Source organism: Gavialis gangeticus, unplaced genomic scaffold, assembly GCF_001723915.1.
Source record: "Gavialis gangeticus isolate Ggan-Ray unplaced genomic scaffold, GavGan_comp1, whole genome shotgun sequence".
Lineage (NCBI taxonomy): Eukaryota > Metazoa > Chordata > Crocodylia > Gavialidae > Gavialis > Gavialis gangeticus.
In genome coordinates, this window is record NW_017728997.1 from 40520418 (window position 1) to 40543921 (window position 23504).

Consider the following 23504-nt stretch of genomic DNA (forward strand, 5'->3'; position numbering starts at 1 on the left):
CCCTTCCGACCCTAGAAACTATGAAACTATGAAACCTCTCCTGTGCCTGGATCCCCACTGTGTGAGGGAGGTTCTGCCCCTCCCCTCGCCCCCCCCCAGAGATCAGGTGGAGCCCTCCCACTGCAGCAGCAAGTCTGCGGTGAGTGGGCATGTCTGGCACCCCCTGCAGCAGTGGGGCCTGGGCAGGGTGTTGGGCTCCCTGCACCTCCTGCTGCGACTGTGTCATCACTGTACGGACCTGGAAGGCTCCTTCATACTGCTAAGCTGGGCTATTTTGTAGTTGTGTTTTTGATTATTCCTCCAAAGGACCTTGCATCTGTCCACATTAAATTTCATCCTGTTAGCTCTAGCCCAACTTTCCAATCTGTTGAGATCCTTCTGAACTGTGCTCACATCCTCCAACATGTTCACAATCCTTCCCAGTTTCATGTCATCCACAAACTTCCTCAAGAAGCTTTCTATGCCAGCATCCAAATTGTTAATAAATGTGTTGAACACCACCAGACCCAGGACAGACCCCTGTGGGACTCCACTCAAAACCTCCTGCCATTCTGATATGGACCTATTAAAAATTACCCTTTGCTTATGTCTATTGACCCAGTTATCTATCCACCTTGTAGTAGTTTTCTCCAGCCACATTTCTCCAATTTGTTTATATAAGCTCATATGTGACCTTTTTAAAAGACTTCTTGAAGTCCAGATATACTATATCCACAGCATTCCCTTCATCCACACAAATAGTTACTTTGTCAAGGAAGGAAGTCAGTTTTGTTTGACACTAATTGTTTTTCATAAATCCATGCTGGCTACTTGTGATCAGCCTTTACTCCTCCAGATGCTTGCAAATGGCCTTCCTTATGACATGCTCCAGTAAATTTCCCAGGTATTGAGATGAGGTATCAATTTGTAGTTCCCAAGGTCCTCTTTCCTGCCTTTTATAAAAAGGGGAATTACACTGGCCCTTTTCTAGTTCTCTGGCATGTGGCACGTCTCCCATGACTGCATGAAAATCATTGACAAGGGCCAAGATCTATGTTGCCAATTCCTTCAAGACCCTGGAATGAAGCTCATCTGGCATTAATTATATTTATTAAGCATTCAAAATTTCTTACAAGCACAACATATACAATACTACTCGCCTTTTTAGATTCTCTTCTATGTATAATACTTTCAATTTGTGTTTTCAGAACAGACAGTACCAATAGTAATTTTCAGTCTTTTCAACAGGCTGAAAATGAGACAACATTAGAGGGACAAAAGCAGTAGCCCTAGTTCCACTTGACAAAATGTAATGCAGTCCTTGCTGAATACCACCTAGCCAATAATGATAAAGCCAGCAAAGTGATTACTTGGAAGTCTGGCAAAAGAAGCTCTCAGACAGTAAAAGCAGACAGATCTGGGCGATAAGCAAGATGGCTTTCATTTGTGTAATTGTCTCAAAATGCAATAAAAATTAAGTGTGTATGCAACAGAACACTAAAAACTGTTTACTCTGGAAGGGTCTGTGGCTAGATCCTAAAGATTGTATGGAATGCTTAGAGCCTTTAAATACTTTAAAACCGGGGAACTGTTCCATAACCAATAATTTCTGAGAACACATTAAAACACACCAAAGAAGAGAAACTGGACAACATCGCTGGTTCGGCAAGTTGTAAGAGAGCTGAAGTTGAGATCCTCAGCTACTTGTTTTAGTGCATTTTTTATTGCTATAGTTAAATTCAACTACCTGCATATGGAAATGGCTGCAATAGTTTGCTATTCTGTACAATAGTTTGTTTTGTGGTGTTTTATTTTTCTGTCCTCTCTCTCTTTAAGCATTAACATGAGCAAAATACGTTATTCTCCCACTCTACTCGACATTGGTGAAGCTGCAGTCTGGAATATTGCATCCAGAAGGATGTGGAGAAGCTTGAGAGAGTCCACAGAAGAGCCAGTCATGATTAGAGGCCTGAAGAGCAAACCATATGAGGAAAGGCTGACAGACACGGGACTGTTCAGCCCAGAAAAAGAAAAGACTTTGTGGGGATTTGGTGGCAGCTTACAAATGTCTTAGGGGAGAGCATCAGGGGCTAGGTGAACAACTATTCACCAAAGTGCCCCAGGGGAAAGCCAGAAGCAATGGTCATAAACTCCTAGAAGAAGGTTTCAGACTGGATATAAGGAAAAATTTCTTCACAGTTTGTGACAAGACTCTGGAAAAGACTCCCAGTGGGGTTGCTGCAGGCAGCTACCCTGGAGATCTTCAACAGAAGACTGGATTCACACCTTGCTGGGGTTATTTAACCCCAGCAATCTTTCCTGCCCAGAACAGGGGGCCTAGACTCAATGATTTCACAAGGTCCCTTCCAGCCCTGAACTTCTATGAAAACTATGGAGCTATTTAAAGCTGTTACGGTGACAATATTTAGATCTTGAGGAGCACTGGATTTGCAACTGAATAAAGGCATGACCTGTGACCTAGCAGAGCTGATGACCACACGGCAGAATAATAGCTAAGCCAGCCATTTCCTTATGCTAAGTAACCATCTTAACTGGGTTAACCATTTTTCTTAAAAAAGCAGCAAATAAGTGTGTGTGCTGTGAACCAGCTACAGCAAGGAACGAGATAAGATACAGGGGCCCAAAAAGGGTGGAAGATGGTAGATGAGACAGAAAAACAGACTGGAATGTGGAAAACAACACATAATTGGTAACAGAACCTGAGATGAACAGATGCAAAAAGGTGAATGGTGATTGGTAAAGAAGCCTCCAGAAGCTTCCAGGTTTTGGTCAAAGCCTGCCCATTGAACGAAGAGCAGGAGTCAAGGTCTTAGACATGTGCTCATAGCAAAAAGACATGTAAATGAATTAAATGCATAGGCAATTCCATGTTAATAAAACAAACAGTAAACAGAGGCGGAGCTTGAGACAGAGGAGAGATGGGTGGAACATAGGAGGGGCGAGGGTAGAATGAATGGTAATGAGCATAAACCAAAGTGTATAAATATGGGAAAAAACTATTGCCAGCAATGTGTGCAAGTAGCGTTTGTTCCCTGTCTGCTCTGGTTAATGAGTAGCAGGACTCATGAGTGATTGGATCGTCATCTCCCTAGTCATTGGGCAACGCGTGGAGTCTGATTCTAACAAAAGCTAATTGTATTCTCACTATATTCTGTCACAATATTTACTCACACTTCCAAAATGTTTGACTTACCACTCCTGGGAATATTTTTTGTAGTCTGTCTGCTGCGGCAAGTGCTTTAGGCTTCCCACCACTGAGACAGTCTTCAAACTCATATAATGGCTGCCGTACAGGATTGGAATAGGAAATGTTTGCATTGTCAACAAATGTAATCTTCCTGACTCCCCAGCCCTAAGCAAAAGGGGAGAGAAATACAAAGAACTGGTAACATTGTAACAACATGAGATAACGAACAACTAACAAACACCTTTCAGTCTAGATCAGCGATTATCAGCCAGGACGCCGCAGCACCCTCAGGTACCTTGAGATCTTTTCAAGGGTGCCACAGGGTGCTACACACTATTAGCACTGTACAAACATGATTCACAGGATAAATCCATTGGTATCAGCTAATAATCCATAGTGTTAGAACCATTCTTACCCACTGTGGACTTTCTGGGCTGCTATACATGTGCAGCAAGGCTGTTCTGATGCACTGTAATTAATCAAGTCTGCGGGAGCATGGTAATTACTACGCTCCAGCAGACTCTGGTGTCACGTACATCAGTGTCCCCGAGCTGAAAAACGGCAACAGGGGCACTAACTAAAGCTCATCAAATGAACTTTCATCGTCTCTCACCCCATCCTAGTTAAAAAACTAGGTGATTGTGGCATCGATGCCTACACAGTCAGATGGATTGCAGATTGGCTGAGGGGTCGCACTCAGAGGGTAGTGGTGGATGGGTCATATTCAACCTGGGGGGAGGTGGGTAGCAGAGTCCCCCAGGGCTCGGTCCTGGGGCCTGCACTGTTCAATTTCTTCGTCAGCGATCTGGATGATGGGGTGGAAAGTAACCTGTTTAAATTCACTGATGACACCAAAATCTGGGGGGAGGTGAGCACGCTAGCAGGGAGGGAGAGATTGCAGAGGGATCTGGATAGGTTACAGGGGTGGGCTAACAGGAACAGGATGCGTTTCAATACGGACAAGTGCAGGGTGCTGCACTTGGGCAGTAGGAACCAGCAGCACACTTACACAATGGGGAACTCCCTACTTGAGAGCACGGAGGCAGAAAGAGATCTTGGAGTCATTATTGACTCCAAGATGAACATGGGCCGACAATGCGAGGTCATGGTTGGCAGGGCTAACCGGACCTTGTCGTGCATCCACAGGTGCATCTCGAGTAGAGCCAAGGAGGTGATCCTCCCCCTCTACGCGACGCTGGTCAGGCCACAGCTGGAGTATTGTGTCCAGTTCTGTGCGCCCCATTTCAAGAGGGATGTGGACAACATGGAGAGGGTCCAGAGGAGGGCCACCCGCATGATCCGGGGACAACAGGGCAGACCCTACAGTGAGAGACTGCGGGACCTGAACCTATTCAGCCTCCACAAGAGAAGGCTGAGGGGGGACCTGGTGACCGTCTATAGACTCACTAGGGGGGACCAGAAGGGTTTGGGGGAGACGCTGTTTCCCCTAGCGCCCGCTGGCATAACAAGGAGTAATGGGCACAAGTTGATGGAGAGGAGGTATAGATTGGACATCCGCAAGAACTACTTCACAGTTAGGGCGGCTAGGAGCTGGAACCAACTTCCAAGGGAAGTGGTGCTGGCCCCTACCCTGGGGGTCTTTAAGAAGAGGCTGGATGCCTACCTGGCTGGACTCGTTTGAGTCCCGTTTCTCTTTTTGGGGTTTTTTGTTGTTCTCCCGCCCTGGCGGGGGGTCGGGCTAGAAGATCTACTAGGTCCCTTCCGACCCTTAATCTATGAAACTTCAGTTAAAGTGCCCCACTGCCATTTTTCAGCACAGAGACACTGATATACATGATGCTCCGAGCCCTTTAATTACAGCGGCTCTTGGAGCCACTCTATTTAAAGTTTTCCCCTCTCCCTCCACTCCTGGAGCATGTGTATAAACATCCTCCGAGTTCTTTGCAACAGAAAAACTACTCTTATTTTTTTTGTAGTCAAAAAATAAGTGAAAACTAAGAGCTATCAATTTCTGAGGTGTGCCTTGATTCTAAAAAGGTTGAGAACCACTGGTCGGTAAGTATATTAGATTTTTAACTGCACTAAAAGTTAAAACAAAATGCTTGAGCTATTACAGTTTTAGAAGCAAATTATGGCAAAAATATTTTCATAGAATCATAAAATGGAAAAATAGGGTTGGAAGAGACCCTGGGAGTTCATTTAATCCAGAACTAGCCAACTTGTAGCATATATGCAACAACTGCATGTGGCAAAACAGGGAGAAGACAGCCAACACAGTGGCAGATAGGGCAGGAAACAGACAGCAGAGCTGCACATAGAGCAGGGAACACAGGAGAGGAAGGCAGAAGGAAGAGCAGTAGATTGGGCAGAAGTATCGGAGTGGCACTTGGGGTGTGTGCCTGATTAATTTGTGGCACGCTTGCAAAAACAGTAGTTCCCCATTGATCTAGTACAAGCCCCTGGCCAAGACAGGATCACACTTATCCAAATCATCCCATTTTGATCACTACAACTAGAAAAAAAAAAGAGTAATATGTATCGATAGATCAAATTATGCTATCAGAGGCAACCTTTCTACCCCTGTTGACTTTTATATGATAAACCAGATGCCCTTGGCCACATGTGCCCTGCAGGGTGCACGATTTTGGGGATCAGATCCCAAAGGCAACCAGCATATGATCTTGGGCTCCCTGTGCACTAGCAAACTGAAAGCTGCACATAGTGCCACCCTACATGGGGCAAGTTGTTCTACATTTTATGTAATATCTGCCAGGGTCCCTTAAAGGCAAACCTTGTATAATTATAAAACTGTAATTTCAAGTATTTTCAATTTGGCTTTGTTCGCTTAATTTTTTTGAGGACTCTCCAGTTCAGCCTTTTCCAGCAATGCAACTTGAAGAGCACATTATCTTTTTTTGTTATGTTATCACATTTACAGAATTGCAAGTTATTCTGGGGAAGGCGAAGTCTCGAGTAGCTCATATATGTTGATTTCATTGGATACTTAAGCACAGGGCTAGAAAACATGTATGAAACATCAGCCCACCTTTGATTCAATTGGAACTTACCATTAAAGTTCTGGCAACGCTACACCCGAGCGTACCAGCTCCAAGCAGCAGACACTTAGCAGATACAACCTTCTCCAAGTCAAGTGTAGGCACTAGCCGCCAGCACATCAGTTTGAGATTAAGATCTACTGATGACTCAGCTAACCTGTGAAGTTAAAAACAAAGCAAGATCACTCTTAATAATGAATTTGAGAGGCCAGTTTTCCTTTCAATGCCACTGCCAGATAAAAGATGCATATGATTTGCCACCCTAGCTTTCTAACTTGTACAAATCTTCTCCTTGTTCCAAGCAGTATGCCACCCCAATCCCACACACACATTATTATATACACCTGCAAAGAGCAGTGTCATTTGTTGCATGGCAGTTTTGCAAAAGATAGCAAAGCAGGCAATCAGTTTTCATTTGCAGACTGATATTGCATTTTACAGTCTGTAAGTATCCCTCTAAAGCACTGGTCAGATCAGATCGCTGCAGCTTGTACACAGAGGAGACAAATATAGGAGCTTTTTTTCACCTGTAGGAGTCAGATCTCCTTAAAGCTGATTCTTCATTTAAAATGTTTCTCTGCTTCCCATCTTAAATCTGAGTTTGATTTTTATCACTTCCTTTCAGCAAAAGGAATTTGATCTGCATTATATATGGCTCTCTCTTAAACACACAGCTTTCTAAGGAATGGCTTGAAATAATACTATTCACCTGTATACCTCAAAGGAAGAAAGAATGGAAATTTTTACACAAAAAATAAAATTTATTCAATAAGGATTTGAAGCTACAAGGTACTGAGCACTCTAAGATTTCACTGATTTCAGTGGAAGTTGAAGACATTCAGCCTGTCGTGGAAGCTCTCTGCACCTTAAAGATACAAAACCTAAACAAAACCTGAATTTAAGTCATGAAATTTACCAATGGCACATTCTCTGTACTGGCTATCCTGGCTTTATTTCCGGTCAGTTCAGCAACCGGGTACATAACTTTAAGTGTCTTCAACAGTAATGCTATGTTTAAAAATTATGAAGAACAATAAGAACATGGACAACAGCTTGTCTTCAGCTTAATTTTGAAAAATAACCAATTTGAACTTTAATTTAGTACCTTACCTTGCAAGTACTTATTTCTGGTTGTAGGGCTTTTTACTGAGAAGTCCCATTATCTTCAATTGGATCTTTCAGGGGAGTATGTATGGCAAATGGTAATAACTGAGGCCAGGACTGGGCACTAATATTATTGCAACAACATTTTTCACTAGACAACCATCTGAGAAGCACACTGTTCACTTCATCTATTTCATCTGCAGTCCGATATAGCTGAGACCTGCCTATCTTATTAAAGGTTTAAATCAACACACACCTTTTAGGATCCATGCATTCACTGAGATTCACCATTCTTGGACCCATGCCTCCTTTTTGGTTCTTCTCCCATCCAACAGCTTTTGGACAATCTACTTGTTAAAACAAATGCACACAATTAATTTTTACCCTGCCAACATTTTTCTGAAACTCTAAATGAACTCAGAATGTTAAGAAATACAGCTCTTCATGGCAACATATGGTTAAAATTTGGCAGTGAGTGACACTTCCAGAATGCTGTGCTTTATAACATGCTGCTTTAAAAGTTTTAGCTAAAATATGTTTTCTTCATCTAAACTGGGTATCTAGATGCTGAACCTAAGTAGACTCAGCTGCACTTGATTAGCTTAAAGATGAGACTGTCTGTTGGAGCAGTATCTGGAGTCCCCTGGGAATTAACCCTTCAGCCCCCAGATATCTGGATATGTAAGCCTCTTAAGAACACCACTTGGCAGGGCACAGCAGAATGTCAGGTTCCCTCAAGAGGGAACCAATTGGACTGCTCTCCAAACACGTGCAATTTATAAATTTCAGATTAAAATCCAATATAATATTGAGAGCTGACAAACAATTACAAAATTAATCACAATTAATTGTGAGTGTAAAAAAAAGTTGCGATTTTGATTACACAGTTAAACAATAGTCACCACCTTCCCTCCCAATCCCTCTCCCCACCACCAGCCTGGAGCCCATGCACCCTGAGGTTCCTCCCCCAGCCCACACAGCCCAGCCCCGACTCCAGTCTGCCCCACACCTGCTCTGGACTCACACTGGTCAAAGCAGACTGGCCAGAACCCGTGCAAACAGCCCTGACCCTGGCCCACCCTGTGCCTGCTCAGACTCACTAGCCCATGCTGAGCAGCAGCAGCAGCACCTGAGCAGAAGCTGCTGCTCAGTGAGGGGGAAAACCTGCCCCTCCCCCTTGCCACTGCCAGGCCCTTCTCGCTGCACCTGCCCAGAGCCCGTGCCCAGGTTGCCCTGCAACTCCTTTGCACTGCCACTGGGTGGCCTGTAGGCAACAGTGATAGCAGTGGAGAGAAGCCCAAGGCAGCCCAGGCACTGGCTCTGGGCGGCTGCAGCAAAAAGGGCCCGGCAAGGGGGAGGGGCAGCTTTTCCCCCACACCAAGCAGCAACTGCTGTGGCTGCCACATTTTGGCCAACCTGCTTAAAATGGACGTGTGCAATTAACGTTCATTACAAAAATTAACACGTTAATTTGTTTTGCATTAATTGCGTATGTTACCTGCAATTAACTGACAGCCCTAATAATATTTAAATATTATTATCTGTAGATGCTCTACTTTTAGCATATTGCACACAAACAAACCATGCCCAGCACTTTTCAGATAGAGACACACATGAAAGGGCGGTTGACTTTATTAGGAGTGATTATATGTGATTTATTGTGACCACATATGCGAGCCTATTAATTAATCTTTTTGTATATCCATGCTGATCTCTCTCAAGATTATTATATGTAATAAACAACACAATTCAATCCTCACAGTCAGAAAAAAGGAATGCAAGTCAGAACATCCAAGCCTCAAAGCTGCAAACAACTAGAAACTTATAGTATATAGATAATTATCTGCAGAATTGTGTGTTAAGTGAGCATCACCTCCCCATGTCTCCATGTTTCTTTCTGTAAAGTAAGTAGAATGATATGTGGCAATTGTGGCTTTTGCCCAACTATTATTTGTTAAGTACAGCGCTCCTTCTAGGAAAGGAGCTATATTGTGATGAAATGTTATCCACAACCACCAAGGTGCTCTCAGTCTACAAGTGTGTTGTAAATGCCTTCAAATGTTAACACCATGAATATAGATCCAACTTCCCAGCTTACATAACAAGTGAGATGCTTATAGTTTTATAAATCCACCCTCTGCTCCCATGAGAATCTAGTTTCATATCATTAAAATGATCAAGCATATCTGTGACAATACACAGTTTAAGCATGTAATAACGCAAGATACTACAGATTATGTATGCACTGTAACAGATACTACAAGTCACATTATTCCTACAATAAAAGTAAATGCAGAAAGGTATTGAGATGAGAGAAAATTGATTTTTATTCATGGAAACACATCCACTTTCTGGAAGATAAACCTATTTTCTTTATAGAGACACCTGAATAATTTAAGATGCACAATAGCTGAGGCAGGTGCTAACGTATGCAATGATTTAGCAGCATTAATCCTTTTATCTCTAAAGTAATTATAGAGAACCAAGTCAAGTAACTCTGAAAGTGGATTACCTGGACTCAGTGCCAGCTGTGAAAGCTTTATTTCAAAGATGATACTGTGCGTTACATCTCTTACCCCCTGCATGGTTCTGTCTCTGAAGCAGAGCACTTCAATTGAATGGAGATGACTACCCCTGGCATTAAAAAAAACAAGGAAGTTATAAGTGATATAGAATTTCTCCAAGAGAGAAAGGAGGAGCAGTTAAGCAGGAACTTCATTTTAATAGTCCTCTAGTTTGATATAGCTGTAATCCTTTAAAGACTCTGAAAATGACCAATTTTCTAGTGGTATGAGTCCCATGTAATAAAGTGTGTAAACAGCCAACAGCCATAAAGAAACCTCCAAATCCCCTACTATATCAGCAAGATGAAATATCCTGTGGTTCAGCTACACCACAGAAGTCCAGAATGCAGCCTCAATGTTTAATGCCACAGTCTGCATAGGATACTTAGTGCTAGTTACACTGATCTCAAGGCACAAAACACAAGACAAGCCCCAGAGTACCATTTAAACAAAGTTAAATTGTCAGATCATCACAACTTGCTGTCCTACTTCCTCTAGACTCAGTATGCTTCTCAAGGTCCCTGTTCTGATAGAGTTTTTTTAATCCCTCTTACCCTCTTAGCTCCACCTCCAACTTAATAAAGGTGGGATGACTGAGGCACCAGTCCCAGGTCAAACCCTGGAGGAGTGAGGCACCATGAAAGCAGAACATGCACTTCCAGCATTGCCACCTTGGTACTGCATGGCTGCTGACACTGCCCTATTCACAGCTGCTGCTCAGGGCACTCAATGGCTCAGTTATGCCTCCGACCCCCATTATTCATTATTCCTTTGTTATTAGGTGTGCAGGGAACAATATTTGCGATTGCCGTACTGCATGACAGGCATAAATATGTTCTAGCCACACATACTGGAAAAATACAGTTACTGTACCAAGATGAAGGTTTATTTTCTCACTGCATCTATTACTAAAGCAGTCAAGTAAAAATACGAAGTTGGCAAGATAAGCTTTAGCAAAAACCACCCAATGTTAGGTGGCTATTTTTGTCATACAAAGACAACGTGTCAAATTAAAAAGCCCCAAATATTCGGCAAGGTACAGGCAGAACCATGTCAGCATTAGTTCTCCAGAGTCTCTTGTCACTCAGAAATGTTATTCTGTGAAGTGAGACAGCTCTCAGTAGCACATGCATTCGTATCAAGTCGTTCCTATACGAACACAAGAATCCAGAGCACAACCTGCTTTCAGGTTTTGCTTCTATTCAGTCATGCAAAAGCTTACAGCATTCTGAAGTGGAAGTTGCTGCTCATTAGTTTAAACTCGGTTTTAAAAATCCTGCAAATTCCTCAGAAAAATCCTCTCTGACACACATTGCACTTCTCAGGAATAAGTCTGTACTACAGGCAGAATAGCAGCAGGTGAAGTTCTGTTTTGAGGGAATTTCAAAGTGAGGAAGTTTAAGTACAGGCAATAAGTCTGGAAATGAACCAATAAAAATGGGGAGGAAGGATGACTCTGAGCAGCACATGATAATCTGATGGTTGGAGCTGGACCAGCCCCTTTTCCTCACTCACTAAAATCAGGGGGATAGGTAGCGGGGGAAGAGCAAGTGCAGGAAGGTCAAAAGCAAGTTCTCATACACAACTGAGAAATCTTGCCTCTTATTTGCAGAGAACCATTCCCAACAAGTTCTTGGAAACATTCTACATTTTGACTTTTTCAGTTACTTCTGTATGTTTCAGGGAACAAAGTTAGGGCTGAGGTGGGTTGTGCATGTCAAGTGGTGTTAGAAAAAAAAAGATAAACAAGTACCATCTCTGGGCTGCCAGAACCAGTATATTTCTAAGTGGCCATCCTGGATACTGGGCAAAATTGCCTGGATCATAAACTCCAATTGTCACCTGAAAATAAAAACAGTGCCACTGAATATTTAATTCATAATAGCATATAGGCCATATTAATAGTTGCTATGCATTTTTATATTAAAACGTTATAACCATGAGAGATCACATTGGATGCTATCTTTCTCAATGTAATGCTTACCACAGCTTCCAGATTTATTCTTTTGGCCACCTAATAAGACACATACTTCACAGAAGCATACATATTCTCCAAGTTACTTACGTACCTATTACAGAACCTGTAGAAGCCTATCAATTACTCAGATCTTTTTCAATTCTTAAGCAAGCCTCCTAATTAATTTGGTGGATGATCATGAACTAAAAGCACACAGGCTATCAAACGCTGAGCTAACAAATAAGATAAAATCCCTGGCTAGGACAATCCACTACAGAAGCACTTAAATAACTGGGTCTTAATTTGAGGTACTGATGTTTCCTTCCAAAATAAACATGAAGTTTTGTGAGGAATGTGCCCCCACAGGTAGTTGGGTATTCTTGCCTTTGATAGTTTCTGGTGTGCAGGTTTTGTGTTTTGAGCTGTAGGAAGTTGGCTTCTGGTGACGAGGTTAGGTTAGCAAGGTTTGGTGCTTGTATCAATTTACAAACCACTTTTCAGAGCCGGGCATATGTACTTCACTTCATCAACCTCCTAGGTACAGAAACTCATGGACTCAATATAGACAGTGGAATCCTGACACACTACAACCTGCAAGACATCTGATTCCCCAGGTACCTCTCCATATTTACCTGCACTGCTACATCCCTTTTCCCCGCCCCCCTCCCCAGCTTGTCCATCACCCCCCGACACCTCCATTTCCATTTTCACTGACTTTCTTGCCTGCATTGCATGCCAGACCAACCTCTGGCATCTTTACTATTCCTTCCATCCAGTAACACCACACAGACCAAATGCAGGTGCTTCCTCAGCCTGACGAAGGGTTTCTCAACCTGAAAGCTTGCTAAGATATACTTCTCTAACTATTTAGTTGGTCTACTAAAAGATACCAGATTGACCCAAAGGAACTGGCCGACCAGTTCCTTTGGGTCTGCCAGTTCCTTAAACCAACACCCCTAGCACCTGTCCCCGGTCAGCTAACAGGAAGGATGCAGGGCCCTGGGCACATGTAAGCCCCAGGACTGCGGCTGCCAGAGAGTGTTCTCTGGCAGCTGCTGGAAAAGAAGCTCCTGCAGGAAAGGAAAGAAAGGCTCTCGTCTGTGACAGCTTGACTGCCTGAGATGCTAGTGCTACTGTGCTGCAGTGCACTGCTTACCTGTTGTCATTTAAAGTGGTGGACTGGGCTGAGGCTGGAGGGGAGGAGGAAGCCTCACTGGGGCACACTACCATGTCATGTACAGGCCCCAAAGCCAGTGAGGGCACACCTTAACACACAGTGTCACCCATGTCATGAGTTTTGCTTGTCAGCAGCCTGAGGTCCCGTTTCCCTCAAACCCCTGGTACCTATCTCCTTGAAACTTGGCAGGCTTTCATGCCCTCAGAAGCAGCTACCTTTCCTGCAATTTTTATCTGAATCAGCCAAAAAGTGACCAAGTTATAAGTATTTCAGTGATTCCCCATTATACTCTACAGCCAAATATCCCCAAATAGGTGCTGAATCTTCTGAAGCTGATTTGGCCAAATTGATTCAGGACAGTGATCTGAACCTCCAAATCAAATCACTCTCTTCTGAATCAGCAGAATCAGAATCAAATACTTCCCTATTTGCATAGGCCTACTGCCAAATACGCAGGCAGTCTTCCATGACCCTAGGGTGCAGAGTCAATTTTGGCTGACTTGGGCTGCCGAGGGAACTTTCCCCTGTAATTTACAGGAGGTACAGCCACAGTTTGCCTCTTTACATGAATGTTCCCAACATTCTTTCAAAAGTTGCAGATCTCTAAGGTTTATGCTAATGTGACCCTCCCTTCTTGCCCTGACTACAGAACAGCAGAAGGTATACAAGGTGGCCACTGGAAGCCTCACTGCCTGTGCTGTAGGAGATGGTCCTGTCTCATGACTTTAAGTCACTGGGCCTTCCCATGAGACGTGGGCTTCCATGAGAGAAAGGTCTCATGTTACATCAGAAGACTGGATTATATCAGTGCTTTACTGGATGAGAGAAAGGCCTCATGTTACATCAGAAGACTGGATTATATCAGTGCTTTACTGGATGAGAGAAAGGCCTCATGTTACATCAGAAGACTGGATTATATCAGTGCTTTACTGGATGAGAGAAAGGCCTCATGTTACATCAGAAGACTGGATTATATCAGTGCTTTACTGGATGAGAGAAAGGCCTCATGTTACATCAGAAGACTGGATTATATCAGTGCCTTGCTGGAATGACAAGCTTGTGGGGCTGCTTTACCCTTCAACTCTCACTGCCAGAGATGCCTTACTATTTTCAGTTAACTGCCTCCTCTCCTCTCTCACCTCAATCTCTACCAAAGCTTGATCTGTCTGCTATTCTGAAGAAAAATTCTTCTTCAGCCCTTGGGAGGAAATGACCACATCAGAATCTGGGACACTCTCTGACTGTGGTATGGATGCTGGGTGATGGGATACATTCTTGGAGACCTCCAGCCCTGTCCGCAAGGTGTCAAGATCAAGCTGCAAAAGCTTGTAAACTTTTCCCAGGACTTTTAATAATACAACAGCAAGGACTCGCTGAATGAAGGGAAGGACCGCTGGCTCTAAATCTCAATGCACCCCTGTCCATAACTTGCAGTTGTTATCATTCAATAACTCAGCTCTTGTGGGGAACAGGCCTTCCAGGCCTCCTCCCCTTTCTCTCACTATCTTAGCTATCTGTGCCCTGCTCTGGGCACTGGCTCTGCCCTGCTCTGGGGCCTGCCTCCACCTTGCTCCAGGCACTGCTGGTATCTCTTCCTCCCCAAAACTATGAACCCAAGACACCGTTTCATAAAACGAAACAGAAAGTCAGGGTAGTGCCTTAACTAAACATACCCCACACTGGGTACGCTAGCTTTATAACAGAAAGGAGACACAGTAACTTTAACACAAGCTGCCTTAGGCTCAGGCAATCATGCAACCAAAGGAAAACGACTGACCTTTTGCTCCCTATTAAGCACAACTTAACAGGGAGATGCTTGTGTTAAGCAGCTCCTTTTTACACACTCCAGTCGCCTTCCTTTCTCCCCCCCACCCCAAGGGAATACCAGTTTTGCTAGCACTGTGCAGTCCTAGTGTAGTGTGGGTACCCTGGCATTCCCCAGTTGGGCTGGCATCCAGCCATTCCCTCCAGAGAGCTGGGACCTGGCATTCCCTCCGGGTGCCTTGGATGTCAGTGCTCAGAAGCACTGTAGTGAAGAGAGATGGTGGCAGGACAAGGGCATGGGAAAATAGCAGCCTGACCCGCTGCTCCTCCTCAAGACTTGTGCCAGTAATGCTGACTTGCCCAAAGGGCTCATACATTTGCTCAGCAGTCCTGAATAGAACATGGGTCTTTTCAGCTATGGCTGGGCTAGGCCTTGGGCCAGAGCCTTCTAGCATTCTTCCAGGTCAATGTTACTGCTGTCACTGGACAGCTCTGGCTCCATCAGAATTAACAACTAAGGGCGGGGGTTCAGTGGAGTAGTCTCTAGCAAGGAGCCATAGACAGCTCCTCCTAGTATGGGCATGACACCTGCTGGGTACTTAAAATACAACTTGTATCATGGGCTCTCTTGTACCATACCTTCAGTACCTTCACCTTGGTCTAGCACTGGTGCCAGTCTTGGCCGTTCCTGCAAGTTGCCATCTCTTCTGTGATTTGTTTATAAAGAACCTGGGTCTCATGGCTGTTCCTGAGAGACCTTTGAGAGCTCTCCTCATTCAAGATAAAGAAGGTGTTCATGACCCTATGCTCACCTACAGTTCATGCAAAGCTTCACAGACAAAGACATTTTTCAGGTGCAGGCAGTGTGGTGCATAAGTGGATATGTTCTTGAGATAATGTTGCGTTTGAGAAGCCACGTTCCAGGGGTGCTGGTCCCAAAAGTGGTGCTGCAGCATACCTTTGCACCTTGCTTTACAAGGCAAAGTCACATGCACAGTCTATGACTCCAAGGGTGTGGAGTTGGGAGCAAGTCAGAAGGGCTATGCTGGGAGGGGCCAGAGGTTGAAAGTAAGAGTACACCAGACCAACCAACTCCCTAATCAAGCTCTGCTGGAAGGTACACACTTAACATGAAACATGTCATAGTAGAGCACTTCAAAGTCATTCCTATTCCTGTTTCATCTAGGGTTATTTATTTGGTTCAGGCCAATTTGTAGAGCTTCAATGCTATGCAGAGTCTGTTCCCTCAGTTTTTAGAGTGCTTTAAAAGCACTTGGTAACTTCAGAGCTACAAACATTACATCTGTCCATGCTTTAAGATAAGGTTAGTCAGGAATAAAAGATGACACCGATGAATTTCAGAAAGACCCAAAACAAAATTAAGCAACCGAACAACATGGTGACAAATTTATCAGTGTCAGCAGTAAGTACAGAGTACGACAGAATTAGGCTGCTTCATGCATCATCAGGGAGGAAATTCTTTTTTTTTTTTTTTTCCCACTACAAGTAACACACAGTGCTTCACACTTAAAAGCAAAAATGCAGAGAAAGATTAAATCCACATTCAGTCCACCTGAGACCCTTATATCTATATTTGAACAATGTAAAGATTTTTCCAGTGGCTTTAAAAAAGGGAGTCAGGTTTTTTAAAGCTTTTGTATTACTGCTGGGACTCCAGAAGATGCTGCTTCTCAACATTTTTCTATGACAAAAATGACCTTTTATAGGTCACTTCTATGTAATATTTTGCTGTTGCACTGGCATTACAGACGAATAGAAACAAGGTGTTCCATGCTCCTGTAAAGTTCTAGGCTCCCTAACGTGCAGGCAAATTAAGAGTAAGTGTGCTTTTCCACCTCACTCCACTAGGGAAGAAGATCTTCTCAGCCAGAATGCTGACCTGTTCGACAAGGCTTTAAATTAAGCTTGCTGGGGGATGGGCGAACAACCACTGGAGCAAGCTCACCAAGCATCAACCACAAGATCAGCAGGTTAGGATGCTCAAGGAAACCCACTCCTACCCCAGCCCAGAAACAGAGCTTCTCCATGAGTACAAGGAAGCCTAGGGCCTCCCACAGCATACTTACTTGCCTGTACACTAATGCTAGGAGTTTGGGGAATAAAGAAGAGGAACTGGTTCTTCTGCTAAACAAAAATGACTACGATTTTATAAGGATAACAGATCTGGTGGGACTCCTCTTATGACTGGACTATGGGTATAAATAGCTATACTCTGAACAGGAGAGATTGTGCTGAAAAAAGGGGTGGGGGTGTAGCTCCTTACGTGAAGGAGATCTAAATGTCCTTACAAGCTGAGACTGGCAGCCAAGGAGGACAACTGGAGACCCTTTGGGATAGAATATGACTGAAGGGGATACAACGCTGGGAGTCTACTACAGACCTCCAAACCAGGAACAAGAGCTTGACCAAGAATTCACCAGGGAACTGGCCAACGCTGCACGCTCTCAGTGCATGTTTGTCATGGGAGACTTCAAATACCTGGACATCTCATGGGAAGAGCATTTGGCCAAATCCGATTGGTCTCAAAGCTTCCTTACATGCGTGGATGAGCTCTACCTGTCTCAAGAAGTTTATGGACCAAAAAGAGGTAGAGGTGCTGCTGGACCTGGTACTGGCCAAAGGGGATGATCTAATCAGCGACCTAGGAATCGAAGGGAAGCTGGGTGACAGTGACTATGAGTTCATCACTTTCACTATCCATCGCAAAGCTGACAGCTCAGCCAGCAATGGAGTAGTCCTCAACTTTAGGAAAGCTGAATTTCATAAGCTCAGGAGGCTTGTTCTTGAGGCCCTGAGAGGCCATGATTTCACAGGGAGGGGAGTTCAAGACGAGTGGTTGCTCCTTAAGGAAGCAATCCTAGAAGCACAAGGGGAGTCCATCCCAACCCATAGGAAAGGTGGTAAAAGGGCTCAACAACCCCCTTGGCTCAACAGGGAACTCACAGACCTCCTACATCTAAAAAGAGAGGCTTATAAAGGATGGAAGACAGGAAACACCACTAAGGAGGAATATTCTACACTGGTCCTCCCTTGCAGGGAGCAAACTAGGAAAGCCAAGCCAATTGAACTCCAACTGGCTACATGAATCAAGGACAATAAAAAGTCCTTCTTCAGATATGTGGGGCATCAAGAGAAAAACAAGGGCAACACTGGACCTCAATAAACCAACTGGGGCAGCTGACTACTGACACCCAGGAAAAAGCAAATCTGCTTAATAATTACTTTGCATCAGTTTTCATCAGCCCAAAGGGATCATCCTGCCTAACATGATGTGGGATGACCAGGGTGAGAGTGAATATATGACCACCATTGGCATGGATCTTGTGAGGGAACATCTTGAGAGGCTGGACCCCACAAATCAGCTGGTCCAGATAGACTGCACCCAAGAGTGCTAACAGAACTGGCAGACATCATAGCGCAGCCACTGGCAAGGATATTGGAGAACTCATGGAGCTTGGGTGAAGTACCTGAAGACTGGAAGAGAGCCCATGTGGAGCCCATCTTCAAGAAAGGGAGGAAAGAAGACCCAGGAAACTACAGGCCAATCAGTTTGACTTCAATCCTTGGGAAGATTTTTGGAAAAAATGAGCAAATAAACCATTCTTGACAGGCTAACAGAAGGCAACTTTCCGAGGGATAGCCAGGACGGGTTTGCTGTGGATAGGTCTTATTTGACCAATCTCATTTCCTTCTATGACCAAGTGATGTCTACGACCTGGACAAAAGGGAAGAGGTTGATATATATTTGGACTTTAAAAAGCCTTTGACCTGGTGGTCCCATGATGTTCTCACGGAAAAATTGGGCAACTGTGGCCTCGACTACTCCACAGTCCGATGGCTGGGGAACTGGCTTTGGGGTCAGATCCAGAGAGTGGTAGCTGATAGAACTGAATCAACATGGCATTCTGTGACTAGTGATGTTCCCCAAGGCTCCATTCTCAGATCTGTACTCTTTAATGTCTTCATAAATTATCTGGACACTGGTGTCAGAAGCAGATTGGCTAAGTTTGCTGATGACACCAAACTTTCATAGATTCATAGATTAAGGGTCGGAAGGGACCTAGTAGATCTTCTAGCCCGACCCCCCGCCAGGGCGGGAGAACAACAAAAAAAACCCCAAAAAGAGAAACGGGACTTTGGGAAAGAGTGTCCACACTTGAGGATAAGCTGGTGATCCAGGCCAGCCTCAATAGGCTTGCAAGGTGGGCGGATGAAAACCTGATGGCATTCAATACATAGAAATAGAAGGTGCTCCACCTCAGGGAAAAAAAAAAACCTGCACCACACTTATAGGCTCAGCAATGCTACACTTGCTAGCACCATAACCGAAAGAGACCTGGGGGTCATGACTAATTAAAAGATGAACATGAGCCACTAATCCAATACCGCAGCTGGCAAAGCAAACAAAACTCTGGCTTGCATCTACCAATGCATCTCAAGCAATACCCAGGATGTCATCCTCCTGCTGTACTTGACTTTGGTGAGGCCTCAGCTGAAGTACTGCATCCAATTATGTGCTCCGCAATTTAGGAAGGACACGGAGAAGCTTGCAAGAGTGCAGTGGAGAGCCACACACATGATCAGAGGGCAAGAGAACAGGCCTTATGAAGAGAGGCTGCGAGCTATGGGACTTTTCAGCCTGAAGAAGCGCAAGCCCGGGGTCACTTCGTGGCAGCCTGTAAGTACATCAGGGTTGTGCATCAGGATCTGTGGGAATGCCTCTTCACCAAAGCACCCCAAGGGATGACAAGGTCCAACAGTCACAAACTTCTGCAAGACCATTTTAGGCTAGATGTAAGGAAAAACTTCTTTACTGCCCGAGCCCCGAGGGCCTGGAACAGACTTCCCCCAGAGGTGGTATAAGTACCTACTTTGGACACTTTTAAGAAACATTTGGATGCTTATCTTGCTGGGATCCTTTGACCCTAGCTGACTTCCTGCCTCTTGGGCAGGGGGCTGGACCAGATGATTTTAAAAAGGTCCCTTCCAGCCCTAATGTCTATGAAATCTATGGAATTTTTAAGTATGCTTTTCACTTGTATAACACTATACATGGGCAAAGAATTTTGGAAATGACAATTCCTCTTAACACCCAATTATTTTTATCTACAAAATGCTGAAAAAAACTAACACAGAACAATTAAAGAATCAAAGATTTAAACTATTTGAAACTATTTTGTGATGCTGAGACTTTTGGCTATTCCACTAATACCATTTAGGCTTAAGCACCTAGAATTCCTGGGAGCTGCTGTGTAGTGATTTGACCATTGTCTACTCAGCAACTGTACCTAGTAAAAACATAATTCAGAGAGTTGGTAGATTCAGCACAATCATTTCTTGTATATTACAACATCCAGAATTCTTCTTACCTTCTCCCCTGGATCTTGGAAAAATTCATTCCAATTTTTAAGCAGGGACATCAAAACAGAATTATTGTGATACTTGATTAAAAAGCAAGGCAAAGCTGTAACTCCTTCTTTCTGGCAAAGTTCATCATATGCCTTCTGGAGTGCTTGAATCTGAAGACAAAAGATTTATTAATAGGCAGTTAGAACTACCCTAATCAACACCTTTTTATTATTACTTTGCACTGCTGTAAACGTAGCGATGGAGAAAAGTTAAAAAGAGCTTGCGACAATGGAAAGCTCCTGGGGCTGTAGAAGACAGAAATAGGAGCACTGGTCTCAGACTACAGTACAGGAAGTTTAGGTTGAAAATTAGGAAGAACTTTGTGATTATTAGGGTGGTTAAGCATTAAAACATGCTCCTTAGGAAACTTGTGGAATTTCCATCCCTGGAAGTTTTTAAAAGTAAGTTAGATAGACACTTGGCTGAGATGTTTTAGTCAGGATGTTCCTGTCTTGAATGGGAAGCTAGACTAAATGACCTCATGAGGTTCCTTCCAGCTCTAAAAACCTATAATAAATCCATTCTAATTGTAGTGTGACATGGGCAAACTCCCAGGCCCAGTCATAGTTCCAGCCTGTCACCTGTCTTTGGGCAAGCCACCTATGTTACTTTCCTGCCATGCCTTGTTGTACATTAATCATGATGTTAAATTAGATGGGAGGCTGGCCTTCAAGCACCCTGATATTCACAGGCAGTAAACACACAACTCCAACCTTCCCTTTATCATGTCCCATGCCTCGCAGATGTCATCTCTGAGCTGGTCTATGCTACGGCCTGAGGCCAGGTAAACTCAGTATACAGTTAGACCTCTCTCATGCTGCCCTGTTGAGGGCCTCACTCATACAGCCCCCCTCTCACAAGGCCTCTATCACTCGTGTCCTTTACCGGGCCTCACTCACTCTGCCCTGCTTCCTTAAGCGACCATGTGGATCATCACTCAGGCTGACCCCTTCTCTTCTTGACCAGCCTTTTGGGCCTGTCCCGCAACCCTTATATATGTGGAGGCTGGGCAATAGGTCAAACCCTGGGCTGACTTCGCCTCTAGCCCCAAACCAGGTAACTCATCCCCCATTGGGGCCAGTCACTCCATTTTACTCGCGGCTCCTTCTGTGCTGCCTACTCAGCCTTAGGCCCGCACACAGCCTCAGGCATCTGAAAAATTACCTGGGCCTCAGTGAGGCCAGGGTCTCAACTCTCCTCTCCCCCATCCTGGGGCTTCAGGGTCTTACCCTCCAACAGGCTTAAGTGTCCCTCACTCGGGCGTACCTGGCTCCACTATTCTCCCTGGGCTCAGGTGCCCCTTGTTGGGTGTGCCTGGCCCAACTGCTCTCTGGGGTCTTACACCCCTACAGGGTCAGATGCCGCATAGAATCATAGAAGTAGGGTCGGAAGGGACCTTGTAGATCTGCAAGTCCGACCCCCTGCCTAGGCAGGAGAAAAACTGGGCTCAAATGACTCCAGCCAGGTAGGCTGGCAAAGGGATAAGCCTGAGTGATGACCCACATGGTCGCTTAAGGGGCAGGGCAGAGTGAGTGAGGCCTGGTAAAGGACACGAGTGAGAGAGGCCTGGTGAGAGCAGGAGTGATAGAGGCCTTGTGAGAGGCCTGGCATGTCTGGCCCCAATTCCTGCTTGGGGATCAAGTGCCTGCTCCCTACTTCTCTCTGATCTTATAAACCCACCAGACTTACCTCCATGATGTTCCTTGAACAGCAGGGAAGCTGGGTGGTGTTGCTCCCTTAGCTGCTGGCAGCAAACTGCTGCCCCCACCCTGAGAACCAGGATCTTAAAATGGATGCCTCATCAGGGCTAACCTGCACCCGTGTGTTGCCTGCTCGCCTCAAAGTGGCAGACACCAAAGGTGCTCTGTCGCCCACCTTCTCCCTTAAAATTGGTTCCTGGGGGAGGCTTTTCCCTGCTACACCCAAGGCAGGCTCACTCAGAGTCTGCAGCAGCTGTTAAGTGATGAGCACTCCATTGGTGTGCTCCCTCCCCCTTAAAATGTCTCCTCAGAGGCGTCTCCTGGGTGTCCTTCTTGCAGGCCCTTCTCCGTACTAAGTGGCAAACACCCCAATTGTGCTCTGCCACAGTAGAACCAGCAAGAGAGAGCTATGTACTCTGATCTGTTTTTAAGTCATGAAAATTAATTTTACAGGATCAGATACTAACAACAAGTTCATCACAATAAGTTCACACATCAATTCAACGTACTTTGGTACCTCAATTGTTTATTTCAATTGCTGTTTTTGACAAATACAGCATAATAATCAAATATGCTAGAGAAGAGGTTATATATTTTTCTAATACTCATTTGTAACCAATCACGTAGAATATTCTTATAAGAACACATCTAAACCATTTTTAGGCATATTAATTGTACTCCACTATAAAGGAGGCTAAGTTGCTTTGTGCAACTTGTGTTACTCTGTACTGATTTGAATTAGCAGCTCTTCCACAGCCCCTCACTATGGGGTTCTACTTCCTACTGACTTTGGTGGCATTAAAATTGCTGTAACATTCTACATTAAACTCCATTTCAAATCAAAAGGTACAACTGAAAAGTTTGAAAATTTCCTATTATTTTTATGTAAAAAGTCTCCGATTGATTTTTCTACTTCCCTATTCAGTTACATATCTAACATTTTCCAGAATATTTCTAGAATTTTTCTAAATCAGAAGAATGATGATGTTCAATTTATTTTCAGTGAAACTGCTTCGTACTATTAACTAACACTAGTTTTAGTCAAAAAGAATTGAAAGTCAATTTAACTTTGATCTATGAATGAAAAAACTTTCTACCATAGTCCATGCATGGAGACAGAAAATATTGCCTAGAACTGGCAGATAGAAAAAGTATTTTTAATTTCACTGGTCTTCAAAGAAAGGCCTGAGGCCAATGCCAGTCAGTCATTCTAATTTCTAAGTTTTCCTTGAGAGCATTCCTCTGTGCATAAAGTGTCTTTTGCAGGTTACTTTCATTTTACAACTCTTCTTCATAGCTCAAACTAGAGGTGCACCAATATATTGATTGCATATCAGATCAACATCGATAAAAGGAAAATTAACATTATCGGCTATCAGCTTTTTTTTGGCCAGTGTAGCCGATAAGGTTCAGTGATAAACATAATACACCTCCTGGCCAGGACCACACGCATGCACATGGACAGGAATGCAGCTGGGCAGCATGGAGAGCAACTCCTTGTAAGTAAGTCTGTGGAGGGGGTGAGGTACGGCAGGGCAGATCGAGGCCCCCATGGTGAGGGAGTGGGGCAGGGGCAGAAACAGGGGCAGGGGCACTGAACAGCT

The 23504-nt window shown here is 44.3% G+C and overlaps 1 protein-coding gene across 7 annotated transcripts in view; it reads right to left on the reverse strand.

Annotated features, from left to right (window-relative positions):
* ATG7 (autophagy related 7) overlaps positions 1-23504 on the reverse strand; it is a 390968-nt gene that overhangs the window by 324440 nt on the left and 43024 nt on the right. For 6 of the 7 annotated variants that reach the window (XM_019505098.1, XM_019505096.1, XM_019505100.1 and 3 more), the window contains exons 7-12: positions 20161-20310; positions 11626-11714; positions 9821-9942; positions 7565-7658; positions 6217-6361; positions 3194-3352 (exon numbers count right to left, since the gene is read on the reverse strand). In XM_019505098.1, coding sequence (XP_019360643.1) covers positions 3194-3352; positions 6217-6361; positions 7565-7658; positions 9821-9942; positions 11626-11714; positions 20161-20310 — 759 coding nt within the window. The remainder of the gene's footprint in view (positions 1-3193; positions 3353-6216; positions 6362-7564; positions 7659-9820; positions 9943-11625; positions 11715-20160; positions 20311-23504) is intronic. The other variant, XM_019505094.1, reaches the window with a different exon arrangement.